Source organism: Macrotis lagotis, chromosome 4 (assembly GCF_037893015.1).
Source record: "Macrotis lagotis isolate mMagLag1 chromosome 4, bilby.v1.9.chrom.fasta, whole genome shotgun sequence".
Classification (NCBI taxonomy): Eukaryota; Metazoa; Chordata; class Mammalia; order Peramelemorphia; family Peramelidae; genus Macrotis; species Macrotis lagotis.
Genome location: NC_133661.1, coordinates 168257695 through 168282112, shown reverse-complemented (window position 1 = coordinate 168282112; position 24418 = coordinate 168257695). Strand labels below are relative to the sequence as shown.

Genomic DNA, 24418 nt, shown 5'->3' with positions numbered 1-24418 from the left:
CCAAGTAGAGCACCCTTTCCACTATTCTTATATCTTCAGGTCTCAGATTCCTTATGAATAAAATTAGGATAGTAATACTTGTACCATCGACTTCACAGGATTATTGTGAGGAAAATCTTAAGGTGCTAAGGAAAAAAATATTATCACTATTACTAAGGAATCCCTTCCCCTTTCCAGATAGAATAAAAATATTAAGACTTTCCTCATCCAACTGACTCCATTCATTATTCAATTGGTCTTTCATTACTATATATTAATCTTTTTATTCCTCTCTGATTGAATTTATATTATTTTCTATATTAACTGTAGCAAACCTCTTCTCTCCTCAAAAAACCAACTCAATTCCTTTTTCAGTATTAATGTAAGGAATAGAGTTGTAAAGAAAAGCATGTGACATGACTCCTTTGCTCAGGAAGCTCCAGGGGTTCCACTCTGCCTCGCACATCAAATACATACTTCCTTTGTCTGATGTTAAAGGCTCTTCAAGACTTGGCTCCAGGCTACCTTTCCAGAAATATTAGATATTAATCTTCTTCAAATAATCCAACCAAAGAGACCTTGCTTTTCCTCACAAAACACTGCCTGCCTCTCTCTCTCTCTCTCTCTCTCTCTCTCTCTCTCTCTCTCTCTCTCTCTCTCTCTCTCTCTCTCCATGTCTATCTCACATGCCTGAAATTCATTCTCTCCTCACCTCTGCCTCTTAGAATTCTTAATTCCCTTAAAGATCAACTAGCTAAAGGACCACCTCCTATGTGAGACTTTTTGCTAGAATATATACCCCTTGAGCACAGGAACTGTTTCATTTTTATCCTTGTACAAACCAGGGCTGAACACAGTGTAGCAAGGACAGGGACTGGACCCATCATTTCACTTTTGGAGGAAACTCTTGATGAGAGTAGGTCATCCCCTACTGATGTAGGTCAAGCATCTTCTCTGAAACATAGTCTTAAGAGGGTTGCCTAGAGAAACAGCCCAGGGTCTCCCAGATGGTATCAGAGACAGTCCCATAAATCGTATGTGTTAGAAGCACTTGAACCTAGCTATATCTACCTGGCTTTGAGACCAACCCTCTCATGGCACATAAACTAATAATTAATAAAAACCTATTGATTGGGGCAGCTAGGTGGTGTAATGGATAGAGCACTGGCCCTGGAGTCAGGAGTACCTGAGTTCAAATCCAGTCTCAGACACTTAATAATTACCTAGCTGTGTGGTCTTGGGCTAATCACTTAACCCCATTGCCTTGCAAAAACAAATTTGCTGATTGATTGACTGATTGACATAGTTGACTTTCTTCAAGGTCAAGTCCAGATGAAACCTGTTTGATGAAGCTTTCCCCATAGCACCTGCTGTAGATAACCACTCTCCAATTCTCCCAGATCATTTTGCCTGAAACTCTCATTTGTCCCACTCCTAGTCTATACCCCGGCTCCCTTCCTTGTGCACCTGCTGTAATCCTCACAATAAGCAGGGGAAGAGAGAATGAGGCTGGTGACTTTGCACAGCCCTCCCTCAAGGAAATCCAATTCATTTGTAAGTCATGATAACATCTTCCCAAAGTTCTTCTTCTAGAACTAAGAATAAACAACAGCAATCCTTCCTACTTGAAAATAAGATCCCTGAGGGTAAGGACTGTTTTCTTCAGTTTTGAATTCTCATCAGTTATTACAGTGCCCTTCATCTGACAATTGCTATAAATCTGCAGTTTTTACTAACCCTTTCTCAGCCTTCTTTATCTCCATTACATTTTTCTTAGCAATTACCAAACAGACCTAAACATAATAATCTAGGCATACCTGAAATAAAGTTTTGTAACAAGTCAAATTTAAGGTTTTCTTTGCTTTCTCCAAAACCATCTCCTATTTATGCCCATCATTTTGGGGACCTTTTTGGTCCAAATTTTAGAGGACCAGACTACAGTAACTTTCTTGACTTGGAGGTATATAAAAAGAGTTAGATTATTCTATATAGAGTCATACTTACCTGGCCTCGCAGCTGGTATTCAATTAATAAAATTAAAAGAGAAGGTTTTTTTCCTAAGGAATACTCTAGCAGTTAGGTGGAGTAGTGGACAAAGCACTGACCCTGGAGTCAGGAGGATCTTAGTTCAAATCCAGCATCAGACACTTAATAACAATTGCCTGTGTGACCTTGGATAAGTCACTTTTAACTCCATTGCCTTAAATAAATAAAATTTTGGGGAAGCTAGGTGGTGCAGTGGATAGACCATCTGCCCTGGAGTCAGGAGAACCTGAATTCAAAGCTGAGTTACCATGGGCAAGTCACTTAACCCCATTTCCTTAAATTAAAAAAAAAGAAAGAAAACCCCCAAGGAATACTCTGACCTCTTAATTAAAATTTAAGTACAACTAGAAATAAAGTCAAATTCACATGCAAATTGATAGACTTTTTTAATTATGCATAATATATATGTGACACAAAGTTAAAGCTTTTTCATTAAAGATACATTTTACTTTTTACATAAGACTATAAATAGAAAAATATGTTGTAGGACAAAAATATGGCACTTTAATATCAAACCTAAACAAATGACTCCTCAATAAAAAGGACATCATTTATTTCAATATCTAAACATGGCTCTTGTGTGGGCACAGAACACTTTTAAAATAATTGCATGAGATATAAACCTTAATTTTCCTTTAAGGCTAAGGGAGTGGGAAGCTAGTTCTGCATATAGTTCTTTAAAATTAAATATTAATATATAGCTACAAATAAATCTTCCACAATATCTGCCTTGAGAGATAAATCAATTCAAGAAATGTGCCAGTAGGTTATATATATATATATACATATATGTATATATGTATATATATACATATATACATACAACATATAAGTATAGCATGTGTATATCTCTACTTTAACATGTACAAATTATCTTATAATAATATGCATTCTGATTTATACTAATATCATATACTCTACCATAGCACCTTCAGAAGGCATGGCTGAGTAAAGTGAATGATCTAGTGATTTCAGAATCCATTCCTTGGAAATGCAATTATAGCATCAGAAAGTATTATGCACAAGCTTTCAGCCCTGTCCACTTCTGAGAGAAGTTCTCAGATATTTCAGGTGCAAATCAGAATAAAAATTTAGTATTACTTGTAGCAGGAAAGAAAAGTACATCATACTTTAGAGAGCAAAAGGCAGGAGGCAAGCCCTCCACTTTACTACATTTAAAATTCACCAGAAATTTATTCTGTAAAAGTAATTTTTTCATAATTTTATCTTCTCAATTTTAACCAAGCATTGTATGATCTATGCAATACATTCTTTATTTTTAACGTAAAGTACATTAAATATTACATAGGCTAGCTGACCATTGAATTTTCTAAGGAGTTTATATTTCTTTATTGAAACTTTTAATAAATATTATTCCCCTGAAAGAAATAATTTTGATTTCTGTAAACAAATGGCTATGAAAATGCCTACAAATAACCTGCATACCACTTTAAATTTGGTATAAAAACACTTTGGCAAGGTATTGGATTATTTGTCCAGATGCGAAGTGCATGGTGACGTCAAAAAAGACTGCAAAACAAATACTTATTAAATCTTACATTGCATCATACATTAAATGAAAATTTAAAAGCAGTCAAAAATATGCCTTCCACTAAGATAGCAAAATCAACTATTTTTTTAAATTAATTGATTCTTCTAGTCAAGAAGTAAGAAAGAAATTTGAAGATATCAGCTATTTAGTGCCCAGGGATCAAGTGGAAGATTACTTGGTTCACAAGTTTAAAATGAACTCATTTAAAACATAACCAATTGGCAACCAGACCAATATTGGGAATTTTACCTAGATTTGAAAGAAATTGTTCAAAATGTTATCTTGTTTACAAATAATTTCAGTGCAAAACACCAGCTATGATAAAACAAAAGAAAAATTGCTGGCCAAATTTAACTGTCAACCAAAGTGAATTAGACCCATAAAACACAATTATGCTGACTATTGTCTATGGTAGAAACACAATGAAGAACCAGAAGCACCAATTTTACTGCTCATATAACATTGAGACAATACCCAAAATATTAAAATAACTGGCTTTGCAATCTTGGTCCATTTAACTCACAATCACACAGCTTGGCATATATACTATGAGATAGGGAAGTCATATGTAAGGTAGACAGCAACCTGGGTTTCACTATGGGAACTGGGTTAAAAGTCCAAAAAAAATTTGTCCTTTGCTTTTCCCTCAGTAGAACTAGTTCAGATCCACTTGTGTCTATTTATGGTGAGAATTAGCAAATTATTTCTAACTCCCATCACAATAGACCTAAGATGATAAAAATTATCCCAGAATATGAATGAACAATCTTGGAGAGGCTGCAAGTTTTATCATTCATTTCTAAAGTGTCTCAAGATCACTGCCCCCCCCCACACACACACACATACACTTAAAACAAACTGGACATATGTATGTGTGTCTTCTAATTTAACATTCAAGTGGCAAGATGGTATTTTATAATTTCATATATGGTACTGTTTTCACAACTGCAGTTTTACATACAGAAGTATACTTGGTTTTGGTTTTCTTTTATAATACAGTCTCAGGAATTTCCTAAGTTTTTCAGTCGCTTATAACACTACGATTCAGGAAATACTCAGTGCCTCTACACCAATTATCTATGAGTAGCTGTGAAAAAATTTAAGGATTGAAAGATCTCTGAGAGACCCTTCTAGCCAAAAATTCCATGATTACATTATTGGAACTTCCAGTAACCTATGCAATTCCAATTGACTGTTACTGCTGCAAAATGTTGGATACCTGAATGAATAACTATCATGGACTAAGTAATATAAATACACTTTGCAATTAAATCACAGGTTGAATATTTAAAGCAAAAAATTTCCCAGCAGCAGTTAAATCAATTAGAAAATATTACTTTCTACTTTCATAAGTCCTCACAGAGATCTATTCAGCTGCAACTGTACCACATAGAAACAATTTTTTTAATTATATAAAAATACACAGGTTACTTGACTTATAGCAGTTCATATTCCTTTTTAGCAGCCACATCCACCCTTTTCTTTGTTTTCATTTAGATGCTCCGAAGAGTTGTGGCCATTAGATCGAACTACTCCCTCTGGGATCCAGGATTTGTCCACACATTTTTCCATTCGTTTCATTATCAGGTCCAAGAGCATTTCAATTGCCTTGCTTATGTTGGTGCCAGTGGCAGCACTGGTTTCAAAGTATGGGATTCTGGAAGACAGAACACATTTGGGTAATGCCATAAGGTTCTCTGATTATTCCCATTTTATTATTCAATTTTGCATATAAACACAGTACAACAACAGCAATAATAGTGTTTACCATGCTGACTTTCAAATTTCATTCCAAAAAATTAGATAAGCCACACTGCATATATGAAAAAAAGATGTAAAACTCTCTGGAATTTTGAAAAGCATGCAAATTCTTTTTTTAACCCAACCACATTTTGGGGAACAGTGGAAGGAAGTAAAATTAAAACAAATTATAAAGATACAACTATGGACACTATTTAAACTTCTAGTAACCTTTAAAAATCTAAAGTTATTTTGTTAGTTTAGAAACTAGACCAACCCCAGGGTGGGATGGAGGGGGGAAGAACCAGCTTCAATGGGGTATGAACTACCCACTGCACTGACAATGGGAATATCTTCAGCACTCCTAAAATGAATTGTTTCAGCTAATCATAGTTTTGCTTCTAATTCTAAATCCCATATTTTTCCTACTATGCCAAACACCAGTGTGGAGTATTCAAATAAATAAAATAATTATAACAAATTTATTTAAGCATCTTTAGTTTTTGTTATGAATATATCTACTAATTATTGAAACTAGGAACACAAGAAGAATTTTACAAATAGGCAAATTTAAGTGAAATGTAAAGAAAAACTTGTTAATAAAATTATCCACAAGAATAGTCTGCTCCAGGGGGCAGCTAGGTTGCACAGTGGATAGAGCACCAGCTCTGGAGTCAATAGTACCTGAGTTCAAATTCGGCCTCATGCACTAATAATTACCTAGCTGTGTGGCCTTGGACAAGCCATTTAACCCCATTGCCTTACAAAAAAAAAAAAAAAACCTAAAAAAAAAAAAAAAGAATAGGCTACTCCAGGATAGCCTGGATGCATTCTCAAGGGCTTAACAAAGTAAAGGCTGAATAACTGACTGTCAGGTTTGATAGAGAGGGGCTTCTTGATGAGTAGATTAGATGGCCTCTGAGGTTATTTCTAATTTTAAGATTATACAATTCCCTAGTTTGAAGTCAATGATTACAATGAGTCCTAAAAAATTACAAACTCTTGGTCCATTTTTTCTAAATGTCCTATCCATAAGAGAAGCCATTGAGAATTCACACACAAATGTATACTTATTCACACATACATATGCAACACACAAACACACACATACACATACATATACACATACACATACACAGAGCTGTTTACAATATTTGATTACTTGGTGAAGTTCATTAGGTAGTTCTTTGTAAATATTTTAAAAGAGAACTTTTGGTTTTGGAACACTAGGAAGAAAATCTTGAGTTTTCTTCCTCCTGGGTCTCCTATTTCATTTATACCAAAGTAGGGAATTTATTATGTCTTCAGATATTTATGAAGAAGGGTATATTTGCAGTATTTTAACATTCATACTTCATTTAATAGTGTTCAAAGGCAGGATCAAAAATTCCTTCTTTTGAAATAAATGGATCCAAATGATGAATAGAGTAGAAGGAAACAAGTCCATCAACCTCTATACCAAAGTTTCTAATCTTAGGCCTAAAGATCCCAAGTAGTCTATGGATGAACTTCAAGGGTCCATAAATTTTGATGATGAAAAAATTACAACTTTATTTCTCCTAACCTCCATATGAAATTTAATATTTTCTTTAATCATTTGTAAACATTATTCTGAATAAAGATCTATAGATTTCAACAATTTGCCAAAGTCAGCTATGAGACACCGGAAAATGGTTAAGAAAATCCTTTCAAGGGGTGGCTAGGTGGCACAGTGGATAGAGCACCAACCCTGGAGTCAGGAGTACCTGAGTTCAAATCCAACCTCAGACACTTAATAATTACCTAGCTGTGTGGCCTTGGGCAAGCCACTTAACACCACTGCCTTGCAAAAACATGAAAAAAAAAGAATTGTGCTACTTGTCCTCAAGTACATAGGGTATCCCAAAAGTCTTAGTGCAATTTTAAACTATTAAAGCTTAAAATTGCACTAAGATTTTTGGAACACCCTATATAAAAACTTCAACGATCACTGATATGCAATCTTCTTACTGCATAATTTCTAGAAATAACTTAGAAGACATAATGGTATTCTATATTCTATATTCTATAATATTCTATTACTAAAATTTTTTTATAATTCTGTAAATGAAAAAAAAATTTAGAAAATACACAAAACTACCTCAGAGAAAAGCTCTGGACTTTTTTCTTCTTGATCCTCTCATTATTTTTTGACTTCTACAAAAGTTTAGTGAATTCCTTAGCTTAAGAATTCAAACCTTCAAACAACTACACACTTTGTGATTTATATAGAATTAATTATATTCAAGTGAATACTGGAGTTTTGTATTATTCATCTCTCTCCACAAGATGGTGCTAATGTAATACTGCGTTTAGGTTGACTAGTATGAAAATATTTTATCTTCTGAGAAAAGAAACCTACTTTCAGAAAATTAAAAAATAGTTCAAGTTTTTGGGATAAAGGAGCATGATTTAGAAAAGATAACAATGATATAAATTTTACTTGTTCTTTCCTCATTATCAATCTTTGATTTATAACTTATTTTCCTAGTGCACCACCTCTATTGGCTCTTCGAAATCTTTAGATACAACCCCACAGTTTAAACATATTGCTGCTGCCCAACCTTACCTCCTACAGATTCTTGGCACACTTTCGCCAAATTGTTTCTGCTGTTTCCAAGAATAAATTGAGCAGATGATGAAATAATAATAGTGTAAAATCTCCATCTTAGCCTTTTAATTTTGGCTAAAATTTTAATATTTTCTATTGAAGTAAATGAGAGAAATTTGAGACCTTCATTAACAAAAAATAAACTTCATTTTTTTTGTAGATCCTTTCAAAAATAGTAATAGATGACTCTTTTAAAATCCAGTCCAAAAACCTCTAACCACTGGGTAAAGATAGACCAAAATTTCAGAAAATATTTTGCTATCTTAGAATCCACATAGTCTAAGTAAAAAAAAAAGATTCTTCTTAAATAGTCTCCCTCTCTCCAACATCTCCTTCCTTCCATTAATCCTACAGACTTTGCCCAACTATTCTCACCTAATCTAGTCAGTCATTTAACTAGCATGTAAGTATTTACTGTATGACAGACAATATGTCAAGCCCTAAAGAAAAGCAAAAAATAGTTTCTGGGCTCCAGAAGCTCTCATGCTAATGGGGAAGACAACATGTAAATAACTATGAACAAAAAAAAATATATGATATAAATAAGTAATTTAAGAGGGAAGACATCAAGTCCAGAGTCAAGCTATGGTTGGGAAGTTTGATTACAACTCGTCTGCCCTTGTGCTTCCAATACTGACTTGTTTTACTAAAAGACAGGATTCCTTTGATCCAGAGGAAGAGAAAGTACCCTAGATTCATAACATTTAGCTGTGTATTCCATAGGGGAAAAACAGAAGCAATTACACCCCACTTTTTTGACATTAGACAACCTAAAACATTTCAACTCTACCCTAGCCTAATATTTTCCTCTCTGCAGGGATTCATCAACCTAAAAAAATAAAATGAAACAGAACATCACATGAGTCTATTTTCCTCTTCTATGAAATCTACTACAATAGGATTTTAAAACAAAGGTCCACATAATAACAAATTTTTACTGAGCCATCAAATTCATATGATAACAATCACCTTTTTAAAACCAGTTTCCTTTTCATCTTACCAAAAAAAAAAAAACTCACCCATATTTTTCAGCAAGTTCCCTGGCTTCCTCTTCTTTTACTACTCTCTGGTCTTCTAGGTCACTTTTATTACCACAAAGCACTACATCTGGACTTTCACAATATGCATGCATTTGGAGTTGGCCTATCAATAAGAAAAAAAAAACACAAGAAATGATTATAGGTGCACGGCAATGCAAACAGCTCAATGCTTAAAATAGTTCATTAAATTATAAGATTCTGGGATGGAGACTAGGGAAAAAATGATTTTACTTAAGTATACCCTATGGCTTGCAAATATTCCATGAAGAAGGTTTTAAAATTTTTCTAACTTCCTCTTCTCTTCTCAGCACACACTTAGAAATTTATGCTCACTTATACTCTTATATTGGATAAATGATTTAAAAAATAGATGCTGATTAGAACAATTTCTTCTGCTACAGTTCACTTCAAACTTAAAACATTTTTTGATATTCATTTTCAACATTTTCACTACAGCAGTCAAATAAAAATGACTTTTATGTTTTTGCAAGGCAGTGGGGTTAAGTGGATTGCTCAAGGTCACACGGCTAGGTAGATATTAAGTGTCTGAGGCTGCATTTGAATTCAGGTACTCCTGACTCCATGGCAGGTGCTCTATCCACTGTGCTACCTAGCTGCCCCTAAAAATGACTTTCTATATAACCCATTTCTGTCTGAATTTTTTTGTTTCTACTGTATTTTCTTGTTTCCCTCTATTTTCTTCCCCACTGGAGTAAATCTAGAACAAACAACAGGATTTCATTGGGAGGGAGAGAGAAATAGCAGGCATAGCAATGAAATAAATTATGGGGTCAAAGGTGAACCCTCAGGAATTCTAAAAGGCTAAAATAACTATAATTCTGATCCCTTGCATTTATAGGGATTTTTTTTATTGTTGTGATGCCTTGTATCTGGACACAAGAGAAAACACAAGTAACCATAAAATAATAATGTCAGTTTTGCAACCATCACAATCTCGCAAGGAACAAATATTTTTTTAAAAAAACTTACCAACTTTGAAATGTAGATCTTTTGACATACACTTTCCTAATCCTTTCATTGCCACACTTTCTTTCAAACCAAAGTGTTCTTTCTTTCTTCCTCTCCTTCTCTCCTATGATCTTATTCTTCTCCTTTTCTCTATCTTTGTATTCTTTTATTATATTGTTCCACCTTTTCAAATTCCTTCCCCCTTCTGTTTATTCTATTGCTCATTATTCTCCAGTTTCATTAATGTACCACTTAAACCATAGGAGACCATGTAAAGGCTCTATGATTTTATGAGTGTAGGAGATTCATGTGGGAACATCCTTTCCCAAGGCAGATTATAGGTCATCTGTGACTTAATTTACAAGTAATTTCTTGAGACATAAAGGTGCACACATTTAGTAACTGTCCCAGGAGGAATTGAACCCAAGTCATCTCATCATCAAGCCTAGCACTTTTATCAGCTACACCAAACTGCCTTTGTATATCAGAACGCAAATTCAATATAAAACTGTCTTCAATTACTTAATATTTTTAGTGCATATTTTGTCCCTCCCAAAAGATTGTCAGGGACCCTAGCTAATTCTTCTTCAGCATCCCTAAGAAGCTAACCCTGTGCTAGGAGATCAAATCCCTTTCAATTGATAAAATATACAAAGTCTATTCTTTTGGAATTTAATGTTTATTAATGTCATGTGGCATATAAGTAACACTTCTGAAGAAGTAATAATTTATAAGGACTATGATAATAAACTTTTAAATATGCCTGAAATCCACTAAAGAATTTGAATCAGCTTAGCTGAGGTTTACATACACTGACATCAGAAATTTTTATAGGATTTCTGAAAATTACTCTGTATATATATATATATATATATATATGTTTATACACATATGTAATATATGGATATTCAATATATCTATGATGGAACAGAGGTGAGAATTATTTTCAAATACTCCCTGAAGCCCCCAGAAATAGAACCCATTCTATTGTCTTACCCTAAAATAAACTTGAGAAAATTGGTTCAGATTTACTACTATCATGAATTTAATGTCACAAATATCTCAATTCTGTCTATCATCTATTGATTCCAAAAGGAACCGACATTATTTGCAAAGGGCAGCTAGGCAGATAGAGAAACTATGCACCCACACCCCATCCCATCCTACTCCAACACCAGGCATAGTACACTTCTGAATAATCAATGATGGGCAAATATTGAATGAATGTATCATTCTAAATATTCTCTATGATTCCTTTCACTTTATGTCCCACACCTAAGATTTATCTCCATTTTTAAGTCAAACTGGGGTTTGGAAAGGGTTGGCAACTTACCCAGAATAAAAAAGATCATGTCACCACCTAAGAGTCAATCCATGTCCTCTATCTATAAGACTTTTAGTGCTGCTCTTGTAATCATTCAGTTGTTATCAGTCATATCTGACTGTTTGTGACCGCATTTGGGATTTTCTTGGCAAAGATATTGGAATGGTTTGCCATTTCCTTCTCCAACCATTTACAGATGAAGAAACTGAGGCAAGCTGGTTAAGTGACTTGTTCAGAGTCTCACATCTAGTAAGGTAGGTTTTGAACTCATGAAAATGAGTCTTCCTGATTCCAAGCCCAGTGCTCTATTTTGTCAACAAATTGTCTTTCTCTACCACAAAATCATGCAGAACAATTTTTTTATTCCTCCCCCCAGAATATGGAAGGGATTTGTCTGTTTGTTTATTCATTTATTTCGGAACTCTGATTTCTATCGTGTGAAGTTCCAGTGAGGAAGCTCCCTGAACCAATGCAAATATTTCATTCTACAATTTATGAGAAAGTTGAGTAGGATTCTGAGAAGTTAGAAACTAAATGACTGAGCCTAAGGTCACCCATACAATGTATGTCAAAGGGAGCACTTGAACTCATGTCTTCCTGAGTCCAAGATTAACTCTTTGTCTACTATGTACTATCTTACCTCTTGGGAGGATTACAAAATATAACAACATTGTTTTTTTTTAATCCAAGCATATTCTACAACCTTTAGAAATTATTTAAAATATAATCAGAATAATAGAAAAAAACACCCCTAACTTTCAACTAGCCATTTTGACAAAAAAATAGGAAGAGCAAGAAAGATAAAGTTTGCCAGTTGCCCCCAAAATTCATTTTAGTCTATATCCTATATCATCAACTGTTCTCTAGAAAATCAATAACAATCACAGCTAACAAATAACTAAACTGACAGACATTTCAATCACATTCTGCAGTAACAATTTATTTTAATAGCCATCATTGCCAAGAAATCTAAACAATGGAAGATGTGGAATCAAAGCTCGATAATTTTTTTAATTGACTTGTAGTCTTATTTTCTATAATGATTGAGGTTCACTCAACCTGAAAACTGCAGCATAGATTACATTATTTTTCAAAGTAACATTTCTCTGATATTTTTAACTAGAGGAGGAAAGAATAATTATTGAAAAGTTCAAAGTCAGATGGAAGAAAAATAATAAATGCTTTAATAAATTACAAACTGGAAAAATTATTGAGTTAACATAGATAAGCATCTTCTAAGTCATATATTAAAAAGATCATAAAAAGAGATGAAAAAAACTACTTACTTATCCAATTTCTAACATTGAGAAAACTTTGTTCATTGGTCAGATCAAAAAGAAGAAGAAAACCCATTGCATCTCTGAAGAATGCAGTTGTCAGGCTACGAAATCTAGGAACACAAAATCAAAGATGCAAGTTAGTAGTCCTTTCATGGGAAACTAGCCACTTATTTAAAACCACGGTTCCATGCAAGTTGCAATGTTGTCATGAAGATCGTTTGCCTTCAGTAACACCTGTGATCCTGTACAATTCTGCATTTGTTTGTTTTCTACTTTCATATAAATTGTTTAGCTATTTATCTGGTCACAAAGCTCCTGATTTCCACATAAGAGCTTGGCAACCCAATCAGTCCACTTGCAGAAAAAACAAAAGCTAATTCTCAGCCCATGATTTACCTAATAGTTTAGTTTATGATGGGACCATGAATAATTAGGCAACAAGCACTGATATATGCATTTGTGCATATTTTTGTTAACTTTGACCACGAATAATTAGGCAAAAAGCACTGATATATGCATTTATGCATATTTTTGTTAACTTTATTTTATATTCTATATTCCCCCAATTACACATAAAAACAATTTTTAACATTTAAAAATTTTTTTGAGTTCAAAACTTTCTCCCTTCTTCCTTCCCCTTCCTCCCTCATGGAGAAGGCAATTTTATATAAGTTATACATGTTCAGTCATGCAAAACATATTTCCATGTCAGTCGTACTGTGAAATAAACATGGTATATTTTTTAATTTAAGTATTTTTTTACTGGACTTGTGATTTCAAAACTTTAAGAATTTCCTGCTGAAGAACTTCCTCTAGCAACACACCTCTGAAGTTGATAGTCTTACAAAGTTGTCCAAGGCTGAGTGGCTTACCCAGGATGTCCAGCCATATATGTCACAGGCAAGACCTGAACTCAAGTTTTCCTGACTGAGGAGAGATTTCTAGCCATCACACCTCATTTCCTCTAAATGTATTTGTGCGTATAATATTATAGGCATACAGAGACTAGGGATTAAGAGCTGATCTTGGAAAGACCTAAACTCAAATCCTGCCTTAGACAATAACTAGCTATGTGACTCTGGGCTAGCCACTTGACCCTCTCAACCTCAGTCTCCTCAACTGTAAAATCAAGATAATAGCATCTTCCTCCCAGAGGGATTGTGAGGATCAAATCAGATAACATGTAAAATGTTTTATTTGGATATTTTATGTGGGCATGGAGTTTAAGTTTTATAAAGCCCCTTCCACAGTTTGATCTCATCTGAATCTCACAACATATTTGTGAGGTAGGTGTCCTGATTTTATAGATAAGAACACAGGGGTTCAGAGGAAGAGAGTAGTTAAAGGACTTGTTCATGGGTCATAAATTTAAGAAGTACTGAAACAAAATTCTAAGCCAGGTCTGTTCTTTCTCACTGCCTCAAGGTGTTCTCTAGTCTAAATTCTAGCTTCTTCCAAAGGCTATTGTCACCCAGTCTGCATAATAATAAAGGCTCAGTCACTAACCTCACCTATTCCCTTCTCTTTTTGTTTGTCTCTCCTAAGGCTTTGAACAACATGCAACTCTCTACCACACCCCCTCTCCTGCAACTCAATCTCAACCACCAGGTTTCAAGAAATACATATAAAATGAATTTAAGTATACCAGGTGTGCTAGGTTTTCCTTAAATACTGATTTTAAGTAACTATCATTCAAACATAAAAAAGTCATTTCTAAGATCTCAATAAAATCCTAGACAAGAGGACTCCGAGAGATAACAGAAGCCAGCTCTGAACTGAAAGTAACATCATACCAATGCTACGTGTACTATTCCTTTTTGGTCTCCAGATTCTGATAGTGAGAACTCTGATCAACCTAGTCTTTCAGGAATCTTTAGCAGTTGGATTTTAACAATGCAGTCACATTTATTCAACCTCATACACAAAGAGACTCATTAGCAAAAAGAAATTACAGAAATGGCATTAGGGAAACATATATTGATATAAAATGCCTGTAGAAAAGGAATAAATTCTGAAAAGATTATTTTCCCTTTAAGCTTATGAAAAACAAAATCATTCTCATGCCAGTCTGATAAATTTCCTGTTTACTTTGGCAGCACATTCCTTGCCCAGGTGCATGTCAGGTAACTGGTCAGTTCTCTTCTGATCATGTGACTATATATAGATCATTACTTGCTTTGTGTTCCTCCTATAACTAGTCCACGTCTCCAAGTCTCACCTTTCTTGACCCGCTGTGTCCCATAACTGCAGGTGGATCCTTTGGCCTCTGCCAACTGCTCCATCTGGCCCATTGGCCCTATATACCTAGAAGAGGTAAATTTCACAAAGTAAAACAGGGAAACAAAACACATATTTAGTTAACAGTAAACTATTACCAGGAACAAGAGCAAAATCTGAAGGTAATCCAGTTCCCCTTGAAAATCTGAATAATTCAGAATGCCAATTAATAGGAATCTACCTCTGAATCAGTAAGGTTAACATCTAATATAAAATAATGAGAACAACTAAGATTTGAATTTTAAAATAAAATTAAATCTTCAACTGGACTCATCATTTGAAATTGAGAGGAAAAACAATAAAGAACTAAAGAAAAAAATTCCACAGAAATTGAATTGGAGATAGAGAGCAGAGTATACTGGATTTGGAAGTACAGAACCTGGTTCTAATATTTATTATGGGTGAGACTGTGAGCAAGACACTTAAGCTCCTTTAGATCTCCTCATTGATCATAAATGAAAGAGTTGAACTAGATGACATTTAAGATGCTTTCCCAGGTTTAAATTCTTGAATACCTGAGGGCACATCCAAGGACCCCCCACTGAAAGTTCAGTTTTCTAAAGAGACTAACCATATGAGTACCCGACCTTCTAAGAGCTTATCCCTCAAATGAGACACATGGAAGAGAGATAGTCTTCCTCTTTACTCTATGGAGCAGTGCACAGTAGGAGAGGAGAATAATAGGGATATGATGGCACTCCCTAGCAGACACTCAGAAGCCTGCTACCTGATAAACCTGCCCTCTGGTGAAAGAAGGAAACTAAGTTCCCTTCTTCAGATAAAAGAGGGCTCTCTTCCCCATCCTATTCTCTTCTTGAGATGTTTTATATTAAATTTCAAACCAAATATTATTGGGCTAGGAATTTCAAGTTGTTTTTGTTTCCTTCCCCCCTGTGGATTTGGGGGAGGGATTCTCATGGCTTTTGGGGCTTTTATTTTTTGCAAAAAAAAAATAGGAAAAATATAGGATTTGAATTTTTTTAATCTATTTTTTTAAAAAACATTCTTATTCACCCTAGGGATACAAAAGAATCAAGGGACAAACTATTATGGTTTCTTATTCTAGTAAAGTAAAATCTGAAAACTTTTTTAAAAGCCATCAAAGGGGTGGCTATGTGTCATAGTGGATAAAGCACTGGCCTTGGAGTCAGGAGTACCTGGGTTCAAATCCAGTCTCAGACACTTAATAATTACCTAGCTGTGTGGCCTTGGGCAAGCCACTTAACCCCATTTGCCTTGCAAAAACCTGAAAAAAAAAGCCATCATAAACAACAACTGCTGGGGAGCTAAAGGTGCCACACAATCCATATTGCTGTTGGTGACACAAGTATCTTGGGGGGATTGGTCAATGGGACTCCTATCCTCACTATATGAGAACTCTCTGAGATGGGGTTCTCACTGAGCAATTAAAAAATACTTCTTGGAAATTAATCATGAATATCATAATTATTAATGGTAATATCAACATCATCATGCTTTGTTTGGGTGACTGATTTCTTACAAATGATAACCAAGAGTATATAAATGCTAATGAATGCTTCTTTAGCAAAGTCAGACCCATAATTTGGGATGCAGTGGCCAAAAATGTACATAATAAAAGCAAATGATTCAGAGAGTATTGGCACTGGCATTGGCATGTACATTAAAGAACAGCTAATCAAACCACCTTCATTTCATTTTACATATGAGGAAAATGAGAGTCAGAGAAAATTATTCTCTTAGGGCCACATAGTAAGTTAGTGTGATAGAATCTTTGTCTCTTGACTCCCATTCCCATGCTTCTTCAATTAGACAATTAACTTTTGTATATTTGGCTATATTCATGGATTTTAAAAAATCTCTTTGGTGATGTTTTTGAAAGTCTTGCTCAGGTCAAATGAAATGATTTTTTTTTTTTTACTTTTAGAGGCAAACTCTGCCCTCTTTCCATAGCTCCAAAGTCAATAAAATAATACAAGCAAGTCCTAAATGTTTACTCAGTGATTGCATTTTTAAATATCATAGACAAGGATTGGAAACTTACCACTCTCTTTTCCCTGAAATCAATGCCCACTGTTGTGATAAATTTGGAGTTAAATTTGCCATCTGTGTACTGGTATAGTAAGCTGGTTTTTCCAACTCCAGAATCACCCAAGGCTAAAAACTTGATGAGATAATCGTAGTCCCCATCAGACATAATGAAAAACTCAGTAGTTTACCTTCAAAATACAAAATACAAGAAGAATGTTAGCATCTTAAGTATATGAAAAGACTTAGGCTAAGAGTAGATTCATCAGTGATTATTGACAAGCAACTGTGCTAAGCATTGCACTAAAGGTTTTAAAGGAATGTAAAAGAAACAACTTCCTGTCCTTTGAGACCTTTCCTAATCCAGGGCACACGCGCACGTGTGTGTGTGTATATGTGTGTGTGTGTGTGTGTGTGTGTGTGTGTGTGTGTGTGTAATAAGTAAATTACTGTGCAAAAGAAAAAAAGCGTTTTATAATTTAATAAGTATTCCATGATTCAGTCAGAATAAAAAGTTAAAAGATATAAAATAATAATAAAAATAATAATAATTCATGTTCCCAGGAAGATTTATGGCTCACAAAATGTTTTCTGAATAACAATCTGAAATAGTAGTGAGTACCATTATTATTATCTTCATTATTTACAGATAAGAAAATGGAAGGTCAGAGACGTTAAGTGACTTGCTCACAACAGTAAAAAAGCACAAATGAACAGGAATAGAAACAGAAATAAGGGAAAGTAAGAAAGGTTGTAGAAGGGATGGGTGTGATGAAAAAAAATAAAACTATTGACACATTATCATCTGCAAGTAAATCCAACTTCTCCCCTTTCTCATCTCCTATTAGTGAAAGTCTCCCAATATTATATCTTTGGATTTTTTAATACTTTTAATTTTGAATTCTGGAAAATTTCACGCAAACCAAAGAAAACTTGTGCATTGAATATGGAGTCCGAAGACATGGACACATATCTTGTATTTACATCTGACAATCTTGTAGCCTTAAGTAGGATATTTATCCTCAATTTCCTGGTATATAAAATGTGGATAATAATTTCATTATCAACCTTACAAGGTTTGTGAAAAGATCAAATGAGATTACAAAGAACTTTGTCCACCATAAAGACTAGATGAAAGAAAGTTATAATGATATAAAGCAATTTGCAAACTGTAAAGCTCTATATTAGTATAATTTCTATTACTCTATTCAGTTGCTTTAAAAAATTACAATTAGGATGACAGATTCTCATAAAAGAGAAATCTAAATATTTCAAACTAAATTTTGCATGCAGAATTATTTTTCCCCACTACACTGTGAAGTATAAAAATGAAGGGGTGCACACGTTCCAGAAAATGGTATGAAAAACTTATATTCCTGGAAGATAATTAGCCTCAAGGTTCAAATTCTAAGTTTGACTCATGAGAGAATAAAGAAAGAGAAGGTAAGATAGAGACAGAGACTTTAGTGATTGAGTAAATGGGGAGAAAAATGTTTGATCTCCTCTATACTTTTCTTGATATTCTTCTAAGAAGTTTATTGACCTTTGTAACAAGTTTTTCTAAATATCATACAAAATTTAAAATACTTTTTTTTCCTTTTTAAATAGAATGACTATTTCTAGTTAGTTATAATTATTCATTTGTATGAGATAGTTTTGTTCTCCAAAGTACTTTGAAACTCCAAAAGTCAATCTATTTGGAAATTCAACTGAACTTTGCTTTAGGATGGCTTACTTTTTCTTACTCTCATGTCTCCTAAAGAGAAAACCCACATGAAGCTCAAACTGGCCCATCTTCAACACTTCTACCTTTATACCTACACACACACACACACACACACACACACACACACACACACACACACACACACACCTTCCTATCTGTTATTATTCACCCCTTTCCACCAGAATATTTATCTTCATAATCTTTATTTCTTATGTAATTACTTCAGTCTTCTATTCTTCTCATTAAAATGTGGATATTCAGATTATCTTTTCCTTCCTATCTCAGCTCCAGCTATTTCTTCCAATATGTAGAAGAAATATCAATTTCTCTTCTTTTTGTCTCTTCCTCCTCCCCAAGATCCAGGAACAGACACTTACCCCAAACTTCCCCTACCTGTCTGAACACTGAACTTTTGCTCAACTCCAATGTGCAGCTGGACATATACCTGCTCCCCAGCAACTCTGGGCTGTTCAGCTATCTTGCATCCTGTTTCTCATACCACTGGACAGTCTACAAGGGCGGAGCCTTTGCAAACATTTGCAATTCTATTTACACAAATATGAATTATAATATTATGACTATAATGGTTTTCTATTTAACAGGTATGGCTTCTGTATGAACAGGTGTGGCAAACTGGTAATAATGCATGGCTCTTTCTACAAAATGATGTTCTGTCTCCACCACTGTATCTTAAGATTATTACATTATATGTTAAGAGAAAGAATACTTTAGTAGAAATATTCTAATGTCCTATAACAACACATTTGATCTAAAATAAAAAACTGAGTTGTGAAAATTAGGTCCTTATAACTTAACTTGATGTACCTAGCATTCCTTTTACAGTTTCCTCTCTTTCAGTGAAGAATCAAAGAGCACATATAGTTCTGCTGCAGAAAAGTAGGAAGAAATAGGCAAGACAGCAGATATTGGTTTTCTTCAACTCACCTCTCCTACCCTACAATGTAAGGATCATATGATGTAGTGGTGGAAATATGACATAAAATCTATAGCACATGATAGGATAGAGGCAGGATAGATACAAACTTGAAAAAATCAAGGTCAAGGGGAATTTTGAAGAAAAAATAATCACATTCATCTGTGGGCATCAGAAAAAAAAACTTCATGGAAGAGAGAGCTTAAGTTCAGCCTTAGGAATGTGTGAGAGTTTAACAGGTGAAAAACAGATGAACTGAAAAACTGAAAAACAGACTCTCCAGGCAAATGTACAAACAGAGGCTTTGAGGCAGAAAAGCCTGGGGTGTGTTTGAGGAATAGGAATTGGCTAGAGTAAGGGAATGGCAATTGTGAAAGATAAGATTGCAGTCATGTGATGAAGGGCCTTCATAATGCCAGGCAAAGGAATGTGGACTTTAATCAGTAAGCACGGGTATAAAATGATTAATGATGGATTTAGGAAGATTAATCTGGCAGTGTGGAGTCTGGCTTGAATGGCTAAGAGACTTAGGAGACATTTACAAGTAATGAGGGCCTACACAAAGTGAAGGCAATTGTAGAAACAGGCATGAAAGACATTGTAGAGGTTTCTCCATTTTCCATAAAATACCAAATCTACTCTAATAGATTACAAAGATTTAAAAATGACAATTTCTCTAGACTGACAGCAATTGATAAGCCTCACCCAATCCTACTATCTGAAGAATTTTTACATATAAGTATAGGCTTCAAGTGGCACAGAGGATTGAGTGCCAGGCCTGGAGTCAGAAAGACTTTAATTAAAAAACCAGCCTGAGACAAAAGGTATGTGACCTTGGACAAGTCACCTAACCCTGTGCACCTTGGCTTCCCTATCTATAAAATGAGCTAGAAAAGAAAAGAAAATGGCAAACCACTCCAGTATATTTGACAAGAATATCCCAAAATGAAGTCATGAAGGGTTGGATATGACTGAAATGATGCAACAATGCCATCACTAAATAATATTTTTAACTTTTTTTTTGTAAGGCAATGGAGTTAAGTGGCTTTCCCAAGGCCACACAGCTAGGTAATTATTAAGCATCTGAGGCCGGATTTGAACTCAGGTACTCCTGACTCCAGGGCTGTGCTCTATCCACTGCGCCACCTAGGTGCCCCAATATTTTTAACTTTTTAAAATAACATTTTAATAACATTTTTCTATGCATGAGAGCATATAATAAACCAATTTGAAGTCACCATAATCCCCTAATTTAAAAGGTAAAAAGGGCAGCTAGGTGGCGTAGTGGATAGAGCACCACCCCGGAGTCAAGAGGACCTGAGTTCAAATCCGATCTCAGATACTTGATAATTACCTAGCTGTGTGATCTTGGGTAAGTCACTTAACCCCATTACCTTGTAAAAAAAAAAAAAAACCCAGATGAAGGAAGCAGTTCCTTGGTGTAACTCCTTCCCTCTCTCATATTGTGCTCTAATCATATTGGACTATGTAAATATTAATGTGATGACTGTTTAGCTGAGAGAACACTGAGTTATATTAGGTTCCTGAGTGAGCAGAAGAATCTTCTGTAGGACTTTGAGGGAGGAGGTGGTTGTGAGAAGCAAGTTGGAACTTCTGAATGACCTCTAGAAATCCATAAAGCTGCAGACATATAAGGGAACCTGTTCTGTCAACTGTCCCTTGATTTCCAAAGACTGCAACCCTAGAAAGTACTAAGTAAATTCTTTTGCTGAGAACAATCTACCTTTGGTGAGCTGAGCTCTTATCTCACTTCCAGTTTAAGACTTCTTATACTCTTATTATTCTTTTGTCTATTTTATTTGGACAACTTTCCTAATTTCTGTTTACTGGTTATTTTGATAAAGAGGTTTATTAGATTTTGTCACAGTTGTTTGTACAGCCAGTATTTGGTGGAGGAATCTAAGCTGGTGATAGTAAACCAAATATTACCCTCTCCTTCAGCAAAATCAGGGGAATTTAAACTGGACTCCAAGTGCACCAGACTAGAGATTTTTTTTTTAACCTTTTTTCTTTCAAAGACCTCCCTTGCAATCTGGTGAAATCAATGAATCCCATCTCAAAATAATGTGTTTTAAATTATATAGTTTTATGTATACACACATACTTATACATGTAATTAATGAGGAAAAAAATTATTTTGAAAAACAATTATTAAAAAAAAATTAGGCCTTAGGTGAAGAACTCCTGCCCTAGACAGTGATTTCTGCTTAGAAGTTTGTAAACACCTAAGGAGTTCCTGATGAGGGTTCAAAGGGTTAATGCGAAAAATTATTTAATGGTACCTTAAGCAATAAACAATTGACCAATTATATTGTAGATATATTTTTACTTTATAACAATGTACATGTGCATGGTTAAAGTTTTTTATAGGTTTGTTTCTGCATTGATTCATGATCTTGTGCACAATGATTTTGGTATATGTTCAGGGATTATATCAAATTTAGCTTCTAAGTCCAAATAATACAATCTTACAGATTCTCATCCTGTCATCAAATTATTTCCAAATCACCACAGAGGCTTAACATTCTAGTGCAAACTGATTCCTAATGAGTAATGAGAACCATGAGTATAGCCTCATTTATATTTTGAATACTATCTCAGAGTAGTTTCCTCAGTCCTCTATAACCCTGTAATCATAATTCAATATGCAATTTTATAATCAAGATGTTTTGAATACATATGATTCCTTCAGCATAGATATCAAGGTGTTTGAAAACTAAGCTTGGTCCATATGTATATTGCAAAAACATCTTGAAACGATCACAGATCACCATAAATATTCTGCAGAAACAAACTCTAGAACACTTCTTATGGCAATATTAAAATGTTTTCAATTTAAACTTATCTTCCACTTCTGTTACTATTTTCATATTATATATATATATATATATACATATATATTATGTAATACATGTGTGTCTAATATTTCATGAATAGCTAGGCAGTATAGTGGATAGAGTACTAGGTCCAATGGATAGAGTACCAGGTCTAAAGTTGGGAAAATTCATCTTTCTGAGTTCAAATTTGTTCTAAGATACTTGCTAGCTGTGTAAACCTGGACTAGTCACTGAACCCTGTTTACCTCATTTTCCTGATCTTTAAAATGAACTGGAGAAAGAAATGGCAAACCCCTCCAGTATCTTTGCCAAGAAAACTCTGTCTCATAAAGAGTCACATGACTGAAACAACTGAATAACAACATATAATTTAATACAATGATTGCCATTGGTCAATAGAAAAGTAATTATTTTATATTTTAACTGTTCATTTTTGTCAAACGATGATGTGGCTAAAATTTTAAAATGAACTTTTATCTTTCAGCAAGAAGGTTCATAACATTTTCCTTCCATTTTTCTACTTTATCATTATGTAATGAATATTTTCATTTTATTATTGTTTATTTCTGTTGTTTATTTATTATTGTCAGCATTCTATCAACTGTGCCACCTAGTTGTTCCCATTTATTTGATTTAAATCAAAATACAGAAATAAACTCAACATGGGACTAAATTGAAGGTTGTGTTTGGTGTTAAGTCATATATTGTAAACCTTTGTTCAAATAAAAAATCATATTTAAATTAATTTTTTATATTTCCATATTATATTACATCATACTATTCCAAATTATAATTTATTACATTAAAATATTAATAGTAAAAATTAAAGAAAGTTCATAAGCATATGCATTCTTGTTGGATTCCTTCTTTTAATTATTATAGACCATCCTACTTTAAGAGTACATAATTATTTCATAGAGTGTAACAATTTCATAGTTCATTTTCTTAATTATAAGTAGAATAAGATTTTAAAGTTAATAATTATAATTATGTGATATAAAATTTAATTTGTAGTTATTTAGGACAAAATTTACCACTGTAATTATTATAAGCATTTAATGAATAAGTATAAAATAATATTATGAATAGTATATTAAACTACTCTTGGAGTTCACAAAACTTTTTGGTTCTGTTGAAAAGAGTTTGTGAAAAAAAAATAACCCTGGGAACCATTACTCTAGACTATAAATGTTGTACTGTGGTAGATAATATAATTTTAGCCCAATATCCTGGTTGGAGTTAGGATAGGAGAAGGAGACCCAGCTATACTCCTCCTACTCTCCACAAAGGCAGAAATCACATTGTCCTTTGGAGAAGGAGATTCTGATCAGACATATATTCATGCCACATGCAATCCAAGTCATATCTTTATAAGACAATCATCCACACATATCTTTCATAGATAAGAACTGCCACATAGTTAAATTATAATAGCTTGTCACAGCAGCTCTCTAGGGCAACAGGCCACAAAAGCTACTAGCAAGACATATAAAAATCTCAAGAATCTTGCTTCCAGCAAATTTGGAGAGGGAAGAGAAATCTGCGGTACAATATGTAATATTATACAATTTGTACAATATGTACAATAAGTACAATATGTCATATTTAACTTTCTTATATCTCCAAGTAACTGTTTTCAAAACTCAAAGTGTGTGTGTGTGTGTGGGGAGGATGGAGTTGGTCTCCCATTTAGAGGATAAGAGAACTGTAGGAATGCCTGTCCATTTTCTAGGTAATCAGCAAGAAGGAAGTGCTCTTTACAAGCTAAAACAACAATAGAAAAAGTTTGCAGTGTCAAAACAAAGAAGAATTAAAAATGGATTTCAGGAGACAGAAAAGAATACTGATATCTGCCAGATCATGGACAATAAAAATGAAAAGGAAGAAAAAAGGAAGAACCACCATATATGTAAAGCTAAGTAATATATATATGAAGTTCTTCACAAAAAAGGATGGAGCTGGTCCTTCTGAGGAGGAAGCAGCAACTCGTCCACCAAGGAATCCTATGGTTCTACAGAGGCATCATCCAAAAAGGATCAGAGCAAAAAGAGATAAAA

At 34.1% G+C, this 24418-nt stretch overlaps 1 protein-coding gene across 8 annotated transcripts in view; it reads right to left on the bottom strand.

The window, feature by feature from the left end:
• Positions 1-2390: 2390 nt before the first annotated feature.
• RAB27A (RAB27A, member RAS oncogene family) overlaps positions 2391-24418 on the bottom strand; it is a 78640-nt gene continuing 56612 nt past the window's right edge. For 7 of the 8 annotated variants that reach the window (XM_074234640.1, XM_074234638.1, XM_074234642.1 and 4 more), the window contains 5 exons: positions 16860-17034; positions 14778-14863; positions 12566-12669; positions 8966-9089; positions 2391-5234 (listed from right to left, as the gene is read on the bottom strand). In XM_074234640.1, coding sequence (XP_074090741.1) covers positions 5036-5234; positions 8966-9089; positions 12566-12669; positions 14778-14863; positions 16860-17012 — 666 coding nt within the window. In that variant the 5' untranslated portion in view covers positions 17013-17034 and the 3' untranslated portion in view covers positions 2391-5035. Of the gene's footprint in view, positions 5235-8965; positions 9090-12565; positions 12670-14777; positions 14864-16859; positions 17035-18962; positions 20653-24418 lie in introns of those variants that run through there. The other variant, XM_074234641.1, reaches the window with a different exon arrangement.